We start from the raw sequence: 15,622 nt of genomic DNA on the forward strand, positions 1-15,622 counted from the left end.
TCATTGGCTATTTCTATTTGTTCTCTTGCAATGAAGCAAAAAGATATCTTTTCTTTGATCAAATTTTTGAAGTAACAGATGTATGCAGAATGTGCCTCTCGTATTCCCAATCCCTTTTAGAAACCAAATTGATAGTTGTTTCTGTCTGGACTTCGATGATTGATAGAATAATTGGTTTATCTATCTCTCACTCTCTTAATCATTTACTTATCTGATTTGCCGCCTTTCTTAATAGCTCACTATTTACTAACATTATCTATTATATGGTTATTCAATTATCATAAATTGTAACAAATAATCATTGGTTTTTTGAACAGATAATTCTTTTTAAATATAAATATCATCATCATCACTATTCTCAGCAAATTCAACTGATTATGGTGAAGCCACCCTTACATAGTCATTCTTCATTCCTACCCACGATTGTCTAATAAACCGGCTTGTCCCGCTTCTTCTCGCTAAATGTCCCGCCCATTGCCATTTTAAATATTTAATTCTGTATTCCATTAGTGACTTGGGTTTTTCTTCTAACTAAAAACACATCGGGAATGATCAGAGAGACAACTATAGGTATCTGCCCCAAATGCTAAGCCAGGTGTTCAGAGAGGAACTGACTCTGCACAAAGTATCAAAAAATGCCTCTCTAGAGCTTAACAGAGGAGGACAAAGAGGCTGGATAGTTGCTGGGATGTGGAGCCAAGCAAATCCATTTAAAACGAAAGTACTGGCAAAATCCCAGGATAAAAGAGAACCCAGGAGAATACCATCACTCTCATAACAAAAAGTTGCTAAAAATCAAGGAACTCTAACAAACAAACTAGGTCATGTAGCAATGTTACAAAAGTATGCAGTAATAGCAGTAGAACACAGATACTATCCTGATATTCAACTAGATCAGGCTCAAGCAGGCCTGATCATCAACAAACTGGAACAAGCAGTTGATGAAGCAGAAGTTCTCATTACAGTTCATAATCAACTTTTTCAGTTCCATAAAATATTGTTTAGTACAGGGGTGCTGTGGGAGAGCAGCAAAGATGCTTTGCTGGAATACCAGAGTTTTAGAAACTAGAAACATGAAAGTGAAATAAGTAGAAGAGAATAAAGACAAAAAGACATAAGGAGATCCTCGATTAGAGATTGGAAGGAGATTCTCAATTATTTTAGTCATATAAACTTGATGTATAAGTTCTTATTGGTGTAAAGGAAACCATAGTGAATTTGGGGTAAATAGGTTTTCTTATTTTCATATTTATATATGTTTTCCCCCGTTGTGGGACTGACCTTATTACTAGTTGTAAATAAAACGAAAAATAATTCTTTACCATTTCATTTAATTTTCTTATTAATAAATATAACCAAAACAAAACAGTTTTTTATAAAACAATTATTTTCCCACCCTCTGTTCACATTTGCTGTACTTTTCCAATTTTTCCACAAACACTGGGAATGTGATGTTGTTAACTTTGTTGACTTTAAAGAATTCTGTTAATCTTAACTGCCAAGGAGGATAATTATAAATATTCAGTTTCTTTCCACAAATAATAGCCATTTCTGGATCTGGAAATTCATACTGCCTTAATAGTAATTCACTAATTTTTTCTTTACTAATGTCTTTTTCTTTATTTAACGCTAATTTTTTAGTAACATTTACTATACTTTGCTTTCCATCCGCAGATGTTAAAACTTTTACATGGATTTTTGGACCCAAAAATCCATTTTTATGCCGCTGTTCTGCATGGGTGTGCCAAATTATGTTGATATTCTCCAATTTTCTGGATTCTACAATTTGCTGTAACTTCTCTTCATGCTTTTTTAAATTGTCTAAAACAAAAAAAAAAAAAAAACATTATCTCTATATGGTTTTGAAGTTATTTTCTTTCAGTATTTCAATTCAACACCCTCCTTTCAATTATCATAATGCATTTATTCTGAACTCATTAACTCTGGATGAACAAAAAATATTGACAGCTGGTTTAGAGCAATTACTAAATTGTTGTCAATCTTAAAAACATAGAAAAAATAAACCACCTGTTTATATAGAAAAAAAAAACAAATATTTTCCAAAAACAATTAATTGGAAAACAATGGTTAGTAAGAAGATTCAAATTAATTTTTTATCGTAAATTAATTGTTTTTTATTGCTTATTTATGTTATTATCAATACTATTATAACAAAGGAAAAAATAATAAATTTAGAAAGATAAATTAAAACTTTTTTGTCATGATTTAACACAGTAAAATTTGATTTATAAAAAGTAGAAAAATTTTTTTTAAACAACTATAGAACTATAAATATATAACTGTGATTCATATTAGAGCAATATTTATTTTTTGTTTTTACACACTTGAAATAAAACTTTGGACTCAAGCATGTAAATCTGCTTTAAAAATGTTTGTGTCCTTTTAATTAACCTGACAAAGAGAAATAAAATAAAAAGCTTACCTACCTTTATAATCATAGAAACTAACGTATGGAATATTAAGACCTAAACACCAATATACGAGGTTAGCCAAATCTACCAATGAATATTCTTCAACACCAATAATGATAGTTAAATGTTGAGGCTTTTTTGTTAGTCTAGACAGTCTTTTCTTTAACTGGTCAGCATCATCGACAGTAGATTCTGGGTTTATAACCCTTATACAATTTTGATAAATAAATAAAAGAGTCCTCCAAATATTTTCAAAAATTGTATATAAACTATGTAATAAAATGTAAAGTACTTTATAACTATCAATGACCGGCATTTTGATGCTATTATATCTGACTAACACGTTCACATTTTACGAAAAAATCTGTTTTTGTTGGAAGTTGCATTAGCACCTGATGAAACTCATGATTCTCATTACTTCAGACTCCACACCTCACCGTGAACTCACTGACAGATGAACACCAAATAAAATTTGTTCTTCTCAGCACTTCATTTATGTTGGTTTCATTGGTTGTAAAGTTCAAGTGTAAATTTCTGATTGGTGGACTCATATTGATGTACCATGGGGCACCTTAAAAAAAAAAAGAAGAAACCGAGGTATGTTTTAACGTTGAACGTTAAGATTATTTCAAAAGTTATAGTCATATTATATTATTTGGACCGGAACACTGAAATTTTGGCAACAGTGCCACAGAATAAAAAACAATTGTTTATTATTCTGTGACTGTGCGCACAGGGCCAAACTAATGCTATTATAGAAAATAATATTGGCAAATACACGTGAAATTTTGATGTAAGTAAAATATATGTGTTATCTATCCCTCTTTCACTTTTTTAAATAAAACAAACTATACTTTTACTATTTTTCCTTCAAAAGACCCATTATTAAACGTAAAAATAACCCATATATGTACATGTAATGTTCCGAGCTGGATATGTAGTCGGCCTTATAAAAGTTTAAATTTTAGACAATTTAATGTCACTCACATAACCTTAAAATTTGTTTTGATTTTCAAATAACTATTTTTTAATCACAAATGCCCAACAATTATGGATAAAACTAATATTCCAGAAATAAATTCTCAGCATGATTTGTATTTACAAGAAATCGAAGGAATAGATGATTACTGGGGTCCTACTTTTAGGTATAGATAATGATCCACCCATTTTTTAGATTAATATATTTCTTATTCATAGGGCGATTTTTGATAATGAAGAACATGATGAATTTAAAAAGAAATTAAACGAACGTATTAAACATCACGATAAGGATATCGAAAGACTGTGCAATGTTTATTACCAAGGTTTTATCGAATCTGTTAGGGAACTTTTAGAAGTTAGATCTCAAGCTAACAAGTTAAATGTGAGTGTAATCAATTTAACCTTAAGTAATAGTAGTAATGATGAAAGTTTTTATAGAGTCAAGTTATTACATTGGATAAACAAGTGCATGATGCAGCAGAGGGAATTACAAAGTCTGGATCAGATTTGCTTCAAGCTAGGAAAGTGCAAAGTAATATAGCTGTTGTTATTGCACAGCTTAATTTATGTCTACCAGTTTTTACAACATATTCCAAGCTGCAAAAACAAATTGCAGAGAAAAGGTAACCTATTTATGTATTAATAATGCATTAAACACATCTAGAATGATCAGTTATGATGTTTTTATATAGTAAAATAGTGTTAACTTTAATAAACAAATTGTAGACGTCACTTTTGAGCACCAGCATTGCTAGTTGACTATTTAATTTGTGATTATTGATTTGGTAGGGAACCAATCACCTAGATTAAGCAAATATTCTATGAAAAATAGTGTTGTTTAAAGGAAAATGCTTTCTTTTAATTCTAGGTACTATCCTGCTTTAAAGACTCTTGAGGAATTAGAACATCTACACTTACCCCATGTGGCAAACTACAGGTTTTCTAAGCAGTTGCAAGAAAATATTCCAAAGTAAGTAAATACTTAAATTTTAAAGTAATTGTTGTGTAACTGTTCAGTGGAAAACGGAAATCTTGAATTCTTCCAGTCACTTGTTGCTAAATATTATTTGGACTTCCCGTGGTTTTAGTAAGGAACACAAGACCGTAAATTAAACTATTTAATACTTCTATGTAAACGTTATAATATGAAAAAACTTAATTGTTTGTAATGAAAATAAAAAATATTACAAATATATTAATATTATAATATTATACTACATGTTGTTACTTCGATGAATTGAAACAGAATGCTTTTGCCGTTTGCCGGAGGAGGGTTGGTTTTACCATCTTTCCGTTAAGAAGTAACGGGACTTCTTACTTATCTTCCCTTAGCGACAAGCTGTCGCCAAGCCATGCTTGCGTCGTTCCAAAGACGACAGATCCGTCGTCAGGTCATTTAGATTTTAACATAAGCCGCCCCCTTTGAACACCATAAGGGGGTTCAAAAAACTCAAATGTATAATGTCCAAAAGTCAATATGAAAAACTAAAGTTGATTTTCGTTCGGTAGTACACATAACTTAATAACCGGACGTTTGTATACGCCAGAGTTTGTTTTTAGCGTTACACTACGCACAATTCCGTCACTGCCGGCATGGATGTCAGTTACTCTACCTAAGATCCATCTAAGAGGTTCCAGTCCATCTTCTTTAACAAGTACTAGGGAACCAATCTTGAGAAGGGAACTGCATTGTTTCTTCCACTTGACGCGTTGCTGAAGAGAAGAGACGTATTCTTTGGACCATCGTGTCCAATAACATTGCACCATTTGCTGTACCCTTTGAAATCTGCTCAACCTGTTTTCCATAACATCTAACAGATTGCGGTCAGGAACTGATGTGAGAGGTGATCCAACCAGAAAATGTGCAGGTGTGAGAGGAAGTAGGTCTGAGGGGTCATTAGACATAGGAAAAAGAGGTCTGGAATTGAGAATTGCTTCAATTTGAATCAAAACAGTGGAAAACTCCTCATAGGAGAGAACCGTATTGCTAATTACTCGTTTAAGATGGTATTTTACCGATTTTACCCCTGCTTCCCAGATACCACCAAAATGAGGTGAACGCGGCGGAATGAATTTCCAATCGATACCCTCAGAAGAGAGTGTGTCATGTAAGGCAGAATTGTTAGTCTTGAGAAAGTTGGAAAGTTCATTGTTGGCACCTTTAAAGGTGCTCCCGTTATCGGAAAGAATAGAAGCGCATTTACCCCGTCGAGAAGTAAAGCGTCTTAAAGCTGCTATAAAGCATTCCGTAGTCAGACTACTCACAACCTCCAAGTGTATAGCCTTTGTGGCCAGACAAATAAAAAGTGCTACATAACCCTTAATAGTCTTGTAGTTCCTCGTAAGACGGTCCTTTAAAAGAAAAGGTCCAGCATAATCAAGTCCCGAGTGGGTAAAGGGTCGTGAAGGAGTAAGACGTGAAGAAGGTAGATTACCCATTAAATAAGTTTCGAGTTTTGGAGCTGCCTTGAAACATGTGATGCAGTTTCTCACAACCTTTCTAACGACATAGCGTCCATTGAGAGGCCAATATTTCTCTCGCAAGGAAGATAAAAGTAGCTGTGGACCAGCATGCTGTAATTTCATGTGTTCATGCCGTACAAGTATGTCTGTAAAATGATGTTTTTGCGGAATTACGATGGGGTGTTTTCTCTCGTATGAGATGTCAGCGTTGTGAATTCTTCCACCAACTCGAATTATGTCATCTTGATCAAGAAAAGGATTCAGGGTGAGAAGTTTGCTTTTATGATCGACCTTGCCATGTTTTTTGAGATGTGTGAAATCATCAGAAAAAGACTGATTTTGCACAATGCGAATAAGACAAATCAGAGAACAGGCAATTTCTTCACATGTTAAATTGGTAAAGGTTCTTTGTGGCATGGTTAGCCTGGAATTTTTGCAGAAACGTAATATGTAGGCTACAATTCGTTGTAATTTAGTTAAGGAAGAAATTTTGTAAATAATGTCGAGATTCATGCAAATTCTTACGGATAGATTAACAGAAGATCGAAGTTCAGGAATTTTAACCTGTTTGAAGGGTTGATGAGGCCAGAAATTTTCAGACAATGAAAGCCATGGAGGGCCATGAAACCATAGATCGGAATTTTGTAGGGCCGTAGGTGGAATACCACGTGACAATAAATCTGCAGGATTTTCCTGTGTGTTTATATATCTCCAGGAATTAGAATTAGTCAACGATTGAATCTGTGAAATCCTGTTCGCAACGAAAGGTTTTAACAAGTTGGGAGATGTATTGATCCATGCTAGAACAATGCTGGAATCACACCAATAAAAAATTTCATCAAAATTAATTTGTAGTGATTGCTTTACTTTGTCCACCAATTCAGATAAGAGTAGGGCTCCAGAAAGTTCAAGTCGGGGAACTGTAAGAATATGTTTCAAAGGAGCTACCCTGGTTTTGGCACAGAGTAAATGACAACTTATATTTCCTTGAGCATCTAAGGAACGAATAAAAATACAAGCACCATATGCTGCAGTAGACGCATCGGAAAATCCATGTAATTGTATGGATGTAAAATTTGAAACAGTAATATATCTAGGGAAATGTAATTTATTAAGATTGACTAATTGGGATTGATAATTTGACCATTTTGTATGAATATCCATGGGTACAACTTCATCCCAGGAAATTTTTAGACGCCATAAGTCTTGTAGAATGATCTTAGCGGTTATTGTAACTGCTGCTAAGAGACCAAGAGGATCAAATATCTTCGAAATTGCCGAAAGAATGTGTCTCTTAGTAATCCTAGAATTGTTTGCAGTAGGTTGAACATTAAAGAATAAAACGTCTAATTTGGGATTCCAAAATAGACCCAATGTTTTGACAGTTTCATTGGAACCTATGTCCAAAGGAGTGTTATCCATATTATCGATTTTTAATTCGGTTGAATTTGATTTCCATTTACTTAAATGAAAGCCATGTTTTGAAAGTAATTCAGTGGTTAAAGATTGAATACGTTTAAGTTCCTCTAAGGTGGAAGCACCGGTATGGAGATCGTCCACGTAAAAATCGCGTAAAATGATAGACGAAATATCAGGAAATTTGTCAGAGTAAATGTGAGCTACTTCTTGCACACATCGCGTTGCTAAAAAGCTGGCGGAAGCAGTGCCATAAGTTACAGTATTTAGAGTATAAGTCTCAATAGATGAATTTGGATCAGATCGCCACAATATTTTTTGTAAACAACGCTGATTTTCCTTTATAAGAATTTGTCGATACATTTTAACGATATCAGCAGTTAAAGCAAATTTGTGTTTTCGAAAACGTAAAATAATAGTAAAAAGATCGTCTTGTAGTGTAGGACCTACCATAAGTATATCGTTCAACGAAAAGCCAGTGTCAGTTTTAGCAGATCCGTCAAATACGACACGTATCTTGTTACCTTTGTAAACGCAATGATGAGGAAGAAAGAAGTCTGGATGAGATACTAAATTTGGAGGAAGTTTAGACATATGATTTAATGATGAGTATTCACTGATGAATTGAATGTAATCTGCTTTCAAAGTTGGGTTAGAGTTTAATTTCTTTTCCAAAGAGAAAAAACGGTTGGTAGCTGAAATCTCTGAATTACCAAGATTTGATAGAGGTAACTTTAAAGGAAGAGAGACAATGAATCTGCCTGTAGAATCAAAGGAAGTAGTTTCTTTAAAGTGTTTCTCACATTCAAGTTCTTCTTCAGAAAAGAACTTGGTTTTTGGAAATTCTTCAAGTTCCCAGAATTTCTGTAACTGATTTTCGAGATTTCTGTTGCTAGAAAAGTGACAATTTGTTTTGTTACGAGAAAGAAAAGGTATAGGACCGGATACAATCCAGCCAAGCTTGGTTTTGTGTAAAGTTGGTTGACCATGTGATAGCTTAATTTGACCAACGCATAAAAGATCCCAAAATGTGTCTGCACCGATTAAAATGTCTATAGGAGACGAAACGTTAAATTGTGGATCGGCGAGTGTAACATTAGAGGGAATGTTTAGAGATTCCCTGTTTAGTGTGACAGAAGGCAGTCTACCAGTTATTTCAGGCATCACTAAACAAGAAATTGAACGTGTGAAGTTGATTGTATTTGATTTGAAGGTAAGAGAAGTTTTAAGATGAACCACAGAATTTGTTTGATTTATGCCATAAACAGAAAAATCAATTGCAGTTGTGGGTAATTTTAAAGTATTAAGTAACCGTTGAGTAATGAAATTACTTTCCGAACCACTATCCAACAGTGCACGAGCTTCATGCATGTTGCCTTTGGAGTCAAAGACCTTAATTAAAACAGTAGACAGTAAAATTTGCGACGAACTAGCAAAATGGTTGTGAGTTGTTAAGGAGTTTGTAGTTTGATTAGAAGGTGTTTGAGAAGATGATGCTTCCAAATTTGGAGTGTTCTGAATAGAATTATGAAAATGCAAAAGCGTATGATGAGGTTTGCCACATTTGCGACAGCCAGAAGATTTGCAGTTTTTAGTAGGATGTCCAGAACGTAAACAATTGATGCAAAGTTTTAAACGTTTTGCTTCGTTTAAGCGAGAGGTTGGCTGTAATTTGCTAAAATTAGGACACGAATAAATAAGATGATTTTGTGAACATAATGAACAATTTAAAGTGTTGCTGTTATTGTTCGTAGATACAAAAGATTTTGCTTTGGTGCGGAGTTTATCATCGTGATTATTAAGAGATTCCAGAACTCTACATTTTCCTTTTAAGAATTCTGTGAGCTCATTTAATGTGGGTAAATTTGTAGCGTTATCTTTCAACGATTGTTCCCATTCGCGGTGAGATGTGTTGTCCAATTTTGTAGTGACTAAGTAGATAATAAGAGGATCCCAACCAGTAATGTCTATTTGTAAAGATTCAAGAGATCGTAGATGTCGTTGTAAACCGTCTAATAAGGCTCGCAAATCATTATGTGAGTTTCTAGAAATGTTGGGTAAATTGAAGAGCTTTTTGATGTGGTTATTTACCAGAAGTGGTTTATTTTCAAACCTTTCCCTTAAAAGTGACCATGCTGTGGCATATGTTGCATCAGAAATATCTAAATTGCGTATTGTGTCTGCAGCAATGCCCTTCAAGGATAGTCTCAAATAGTGAAATTTTTGTATGTTCGAAAGTTCGGAATTTGTGTGGATGATAGAGTTGAAAGTGTCTCGAAAAAATAACCAGGTGTCGTAGTCGCCTTCAAACGAAGGTAAATTAATAGTAGGTAAACGTATATTTTGTTGAGAAATGTTACCTTCACTTGTGGAAGGTGTAGATGATTGGAATATCTGACCAGCAGGAGGAGTCGAAAGTTTGGCAAGAAGTTCTCTAGCTAGGCCAGTGATAGAAAAGAATGGATTTTCAAAAGATGCTCGTTCCTTGTCATGAATAGTGGATGCATTTGTAGTATAGTTTGGGTCAGCAGCCTCAATAATTGATTGAACATTATCAAAATCGTCATAGAGCTTCTCAACTTTCTCAAGGCGTAACTGTAAATCCCTAAAGTTAATTTCAGTTGCAGGTAACTCTTTGACAGAGTTAAAATAATTCGAGAAACGAGTTAAAGTGCCCTTAATTGAAGTGCGTTTAATTTTAGCATTATCAGCAGCTTCAGCCATAGTGACAAGTAAATTTATTAAATGTAAAATAAGTAAGGTACAATGTTAAGTATTTTAACTTGTGTGTTAAATGAAAATGTAACTAAATGTAAATTTTTTGTGCTTAAAAAATATAAAATAATAAAATTGCTGTAATAAAATAGCACAGAAAATGTGTAAACGATTAAAGTGATTTAGATGTAGCTTTATTTAGTTATAAAGCGTGCCCGAATCGTTGGAAAGCCGAATCGGTTGGTAAATAGTACCCAAAAGTTGTAAATTAAGAAAATATGTCAAATCTATCCAGAGAGGATGTAGAAATGACGATAAGGTGTGATTACGATTAAGCAAATGACGAACCGTATTGGTTATAGAACCCAAAAGTGTATGTAAATTATAGCAAATTATACTAAATACATCCAAATAGTATGTAAAAATATATATGTTCAGTGATGTAGTGTAAGAATGCAGAAATTATTTAAAAACAAATCAAATTAGTTATTTTTAAATGTAGAATAAGGAATAAAACCCTGTAATACTGCACCACCGCGTTTACACCAAGTAAAATAATCAAATAAATGTTTCGTATGTTGTACAAAATAGTGATTAATAACAAACAATTAAGATAGAAGTAGTTTTCCACCGAATTGAAACAAATCAAATGTAAATCTCATGTGAAAATGTAAAAAATGAAATAATGGTAAAAGGAAAAGCACTAACCTTTGATATTTCGTATTTCCAAAGCAGCAAGCATCCAAATCGAAGGACCAGTATGTTGTGTAACTGTTCAGTGGAAAACGGAAATCTTGAATTCTTCCAGTTACTTGTTGCTAAATATTATTTGGACTTCCCGTGGTTTTAGTAAGGAACACAAGACCGTAAATTAAACTATTTAATACTTCTATGTAAACGTTATAATATGAAAAAACTTAATTGTTTGTAATGAAAATAAAAAATATTACAAATATATTAATATTATAATATTATACTACATGTTGTTACTTCGATGAATTGAAACAGAATGCTTTTGCCGTTTGCCGGAGGAGGGTTGGTTTTACCATCTTTCCGTTAAGAAGTAACGGGACTTCTTACTTATCTTCCCTTAGCGACAAGCTGTCGCCAAGCCATGCTTGCGTCGTTCCAAAGACGACAGATCCGTCGTCAGGTCATTTAGATTTTAACAGTAATATCTTCTGGTACTCAATCTATGTATTTCGGATTTAGTATGTATATCTGTGTATTTGAAAGATTGATTTGTTAATTTAAATGTAATTTTATTTAAAAATTGTATCTAGAGACCTCAATAATCAGTTATTTATAATAATAACAGTGTCTGTGTTACTATTCTCTGGAAGGAACCTTGTTAATATTAGTTAAATTTTACTGAACTGAATTAGTTTGCCATCCTTAAGTAAAGGATATATCACAAAAGCCCTTATTGTTTGTTAAGTTTTTAATTCTCTATAAGAGCATTTTTACATGCATACATTCTAATATGCATTTTCAAATATTAGTGTGTAAATTTAAATGGCTACATTTAATACATATCCTTGTTATTAATAAGACCTATTAATCTGTTTTAATCACATCTATTAACTGGTCATCTTTTGTTTACTACAATAATAACCTTACTCCCAGTTTGTTTAAAAGTGTATTTCAATTATTCATTGTTCACAGTAAAACTTATTTCACTCAAAAATGTTTCTGATAGGTACAGAGAAAAAATCGAAGCTGCTTCCATGTCAGACTTGAAAGATTTTTTGGAAAATATAAGAAAATTCTCACCAAAAGTGGGGGAAGTTGCAATGAAGCATGTGAGTTAACATTTATTTTTCAAATTTTCTGACAAATAATGTTGTATCTTAATTTATAGACCAGTGAACAATTGGCCAGCGATCCTACAGTGGTGGGAAGGAAAAAGAAAAGAATTGCACCGCAACCACCAGGTGAGATGTTGAGTCTTTTTCTTTTTACAGATTTTCTTCTACATTTTCCTATATTTCTATATTCAACAAGTTTAGAAAGCCTAGTCATGGCTGAGTTAATAAACTAAATTCCTTACTAATGGCTTCTACAAAGAATCTATTTATTCATGGACTCGTGCAATTGTAGCTTTCTAGTTTTTTAACATTTCCATGTTTACTGATGCCCATGATACACATGCTTATGTTTCTCCATATCATAAATTTTTTACTTCTTCCAGGTCAATTTTCTGATGAAGATCGTAGTGCTCAAGAGCTTATAGATTTCTCTCCAATATACAGAGGATTACACATAGCGCATGTCCTTGGCAGATCATCAACTTTTGAAACTTACTATAGAGCCGAAAGAACAAAACAAGTCAGACTTGTTCTGCAACCTCCTACAAATATGGTAAATATTGTTTATTTTTTAATTTTGCAGCTATTGTTTATTTTCTTATTTGTTTAGCATGAATCAGAAGACAGTTATCGAGCCTACATACATGCAGTACTTGGATTTTTCATACTAGAAGATCATGTTTTAAATACTGGAAGAGGTTTGATAACACGAGCATTTTTAGATGAGATGTGGGCGATGGCATTATCCAAGATTGTTACTGCTTTGCAAACTAATTCGGTAAATATCTTTATACAGCAACAATATTTTGAATCTCATTTGTTGTTGTCAGTAATAAGTATATTATTTCAAATACCTGGACATTTTAATTTTATTGGCATTTATTTATATTGTTTAAGATATTCTCACTGAAATTATGATTTTAGGCATATTGCACAGATGCTACATTAATACTAAGAATAAAAGACTTGATTATGTTGTTCTGTACAACATTAAGAAACTATGGATACTCAGTAAAGCCGCTGTGGGAGTTAGTAAGAGAGCTGAGAGATCATTACACAGAAGTTTTGATGCAAAGATGGGTGCAAGTGTTCAGAAAGATTTTAGCGGAGGAAGATTTTCAGCCTGTACAGGTAATTAAATGCCTCACTATGTTCCGCTATCATAAGTATCAACAATATTATACTTCTTGATACTTATTTGGTTTTTGGATTTATTATTGTAGGTTGAAAATCTGGAAGAACTAAACGAACTGTTATTATCTTTTCCGTGGGAAGGCGACCTTCCAGATGACATGGACTATCCTTATAGCTTTCCCTTTTCTAGCATGGTACCGAAAATTTACAGAGAAGTCAAAGAATTCATTTATGCTTGCGTTAAGTTTTCTGAAGATCTTAACCTAAGGTAAGTTAAAACTAAAAGTAAGATATAGTTTTGTAATCAGCACTTACAACATCTCATGGAGGCTTCCTTCATTTATTTACACTCAAAGTATGGAATAATTGGCAGTGGTTTAACTTGAATTTCAAAAACAATTTTTGTTGAACAGGCTTTAAATTATCTTTGAGGCAAAAATATTGTATTTGTCACATACTATATAATACAATCAACATCTGTTATCAAATATCTAAAAATAACATTCAGTTTTGCTGTAACTCAATGTGTGGTACAGCTAATATCCTAACTATTGCTTTCTTTCAGTCAAGTAGAAGTTGACGAGATGATTAGAAAATCCATGAATTTGCTGCTGACCAGAACATTTAATGGATGTTTGTCTTCCACGTTTCGCAGTCCTCATGTTAACTTAAAAGAAATCATTCAAATTATTGTAGATACTGGTTACCTCGAAGAAGCCAATGTATATTTGGATGAATTTATATCGAATATTACAGGGTGAGTTTCTTTTAAATTCTATTTGACTGCATTTTATAGTTGCTGTTACATCTTCTACTTTCTTTTTATATTTAGTGAGGAATCGCGAGGAGTTAGTTCCGCTCTGGTTCACGGACAATCTGCTCTATTTTCTGTATCCAGAGAAGACGCCGTGCGGCAAATTTGCGAAAAGTTAAAGCAGAAATTGAACGAGTTCTTAGAATTAGAAAATTACGACTGGCTGTTAGTCGAGCCGAAAGGTCATGCTTCTAGTTACATATCAGATATTATCGCTTTCCTTCAGACTACATTCCAAAGCTTCACAAATATTCCGGTAATATTATCTGGAAGTAAAATTGGATAGAAGTTTTAAAGCGTTTTACATTTTAGCTTGAAGCTGCTCAAATAGCCTGTAAGTCAGCGTGTGATCACATAGCCAAGTCCATGTTCGCCATGCTTATGAATGAGGAGATTAAGCAGATCTCAATGGGGGCTTTAAATCAAATTAATTTAGATTTACTTCAGTGTGAACGTAAGTGCTATTCATATTTACTACTCTAAAAAATTTATTAATATTTTTACAAAAGACAATTCAGTTTGTTAATTCTGAAGCTATATAAAAACAAACTTAAACTGTTTTCTTTACTACTGAGTAATGACTGACCTATAATAATAATCTGTAATGGTCCCTGAATATGTAATTACATAGTGACCTTCCTGAAACTTCGTTTTGAACACTCTCAAAATAACACAAGTCTTTTTTGTTCTTTTAAGCCCAAAAATTGAGTTTCCGTAAAGTGTTTATATAAATTACATCATCAAAGAGTATAATTACTAATGTTGTCATACATTTGTATACCAATTTCAGCTTTTACATGACCTACATATATGTAGTACATCTATATATACTAGCATAATTTTTGATAAATTGATAAGATATATTTTTTACAGAATTTGGTGCTTCTGAACCCGTACAAGGTTTGCAAGAAGGAGCCCTTCTATCCTATTTTGAAAGTTTAAGAGAAATACTTGACTTATTTATATCCTGGGATTGGCCCACCTATTTCCACGATTATGCACAAGATACCAGTAAATATAAGAAAGTCAATCCAGATGTTGCAATTGTACTACTAGAAAAGTAAGATATTACTAAAATAGTAAAATATTCTTTAGTTTTAATCAAAAACAGAAAACTGACGCAAAGCAGTCCCTGCATCTATTTCTGATGGGCCAGGTTTATTGACCACATAACTGCTTTGCGTCAGTTTTCTCTGTCACATTAGGGAAACGCGACTGTATTTCAGCACTCAGTCTATTTGTATTTTATGTCTATGGCTGCTACTTCACATATAATAACAAAAAATTTGTAAAATTTTTTCTATACATTGATTTATTTTTAGATTGAGAGAAGGTGACAAGAAAACCATGTTCACAGTACTTAAAAAGAGTGAAAGGGACAAAAAGAAACTTCTTGACACTGTCCTAAAACAACTGAGGCAGTTATCTCAAATACCTGCAGGAAAATAGTTCCATTTATTTCAATTGACGGAAGCTTTAAATAATTGTATTATTTTTATTTACTATCTGGTGTAAAATATTTTATTTCATTTTATATGATAAAAATTTTAATATATACTTTATCTAACCATTGTGGTCTTTCAAATATTTATTTTGAATTATATATGATTCTGTTAATAATTATATAAAACAAGTAATTATGTGCAGTTTTATTTACCTGTTTATTTTCTGTTCCATCCACAACATATCTTCTTCAAATCTTCACACTTCATCCACCAAAAATAAAACTTGTAATCTATACATTTTTTCAGCAACTATTGTGGTTTAAAAATAATAAATTACTGGAAACATGAAAAAATACAAGAATAACATATAAATTGAGAAAATAAAGTGGCAACAGTAATTACCATACATCCAAA

The 15,622-nt window shown here is 32.8% G+C and overlaps 2 protein-coding genes across 2 annotated transcripts; one reads left to right on the forward strand and one right to left on the reverse strand.

Moving 5' to 3' along the window:
* Positions 1 to 1,311: 1,311 nt before the first annotated feature.
* Positions 1,312 to 2,907, reverse strand: LOC140433602 (dehydrodolichyl diphosphate synthase complex subunit nus1-like). Its single transcript, XM_072521585.1, has 2 exons — positions 2,448 to 2,907; positions 1,312 to 1,821 (listed from the first exon to the last, which is right to left on the reverse strand). Exons 1-2 carry the CDS (start codon positions 2,746 to 2,748, stop codon positions 1,385 to 1,387), a joined length of 738 nt encoding a protein of 245 aa, XP_072377686.1. The 5' UTR covers positions 2,749 to 2,907; the 3' UTR covers positions 1,312 to 1,384.
* Positions 2,908 to 3,403: 496 nt separating this feature from the next.
* Sec15 (exocyst complex component Sec15) lies at positions 3,404 to 15,395 on the forward strand. The gene is made up of 15 exons (XM_072524150.1): positions 3,404 to 3,577; positions 3,630 to 3,795; positions 3,852 to 4,036; positions 4,282 to 4,383; positions 11,707 to 11,809; positions 11,869 to 11,941; positions 12,199 to 12,368; positions 12,426 to 12,593; positions 12,740 to 12,946; positions 13,039 to 13,217; positions 13,515 to 13,706; positions 13,782 to 14,019; positions 14,076 to 14,217; positions 14,637 to 14,823; positions 15,086 to 15,395. The coding sequence occupies exons 1-15, from the start codon at positions 3,483 to 3,485 to the stop codon at positions 15,210 to 15,212; spliced, it is 2,334 nt and encodes a 777-aa protein (XP_072380251.1). The 5' UTR covers positions 3,404 to 3,482; the 3' UTR covers positions 15,213 to 15,395.
* The last annotated feature ends 227 nt before the right edge of the window (positions 15,396 to 15,622 follow it).

This window comes from Diabrotica undecimpunctata, chromosome 2 (genome assembly GCF_040954645.1).
Source record: "Diabrotica undecimpunctata isolate CICGRU chromosome 2, icDiaUnde3, whole genome shotgun sequence".
In the NCBI taxonomy this organism is placed as follows: domain Eukaryota; kingdom Metazoa; phylum Arthropoda; class Insecta; order Coleoptera; family Chrysomelidae; genus Diabrotica; species Diabrotica undecimpunctata.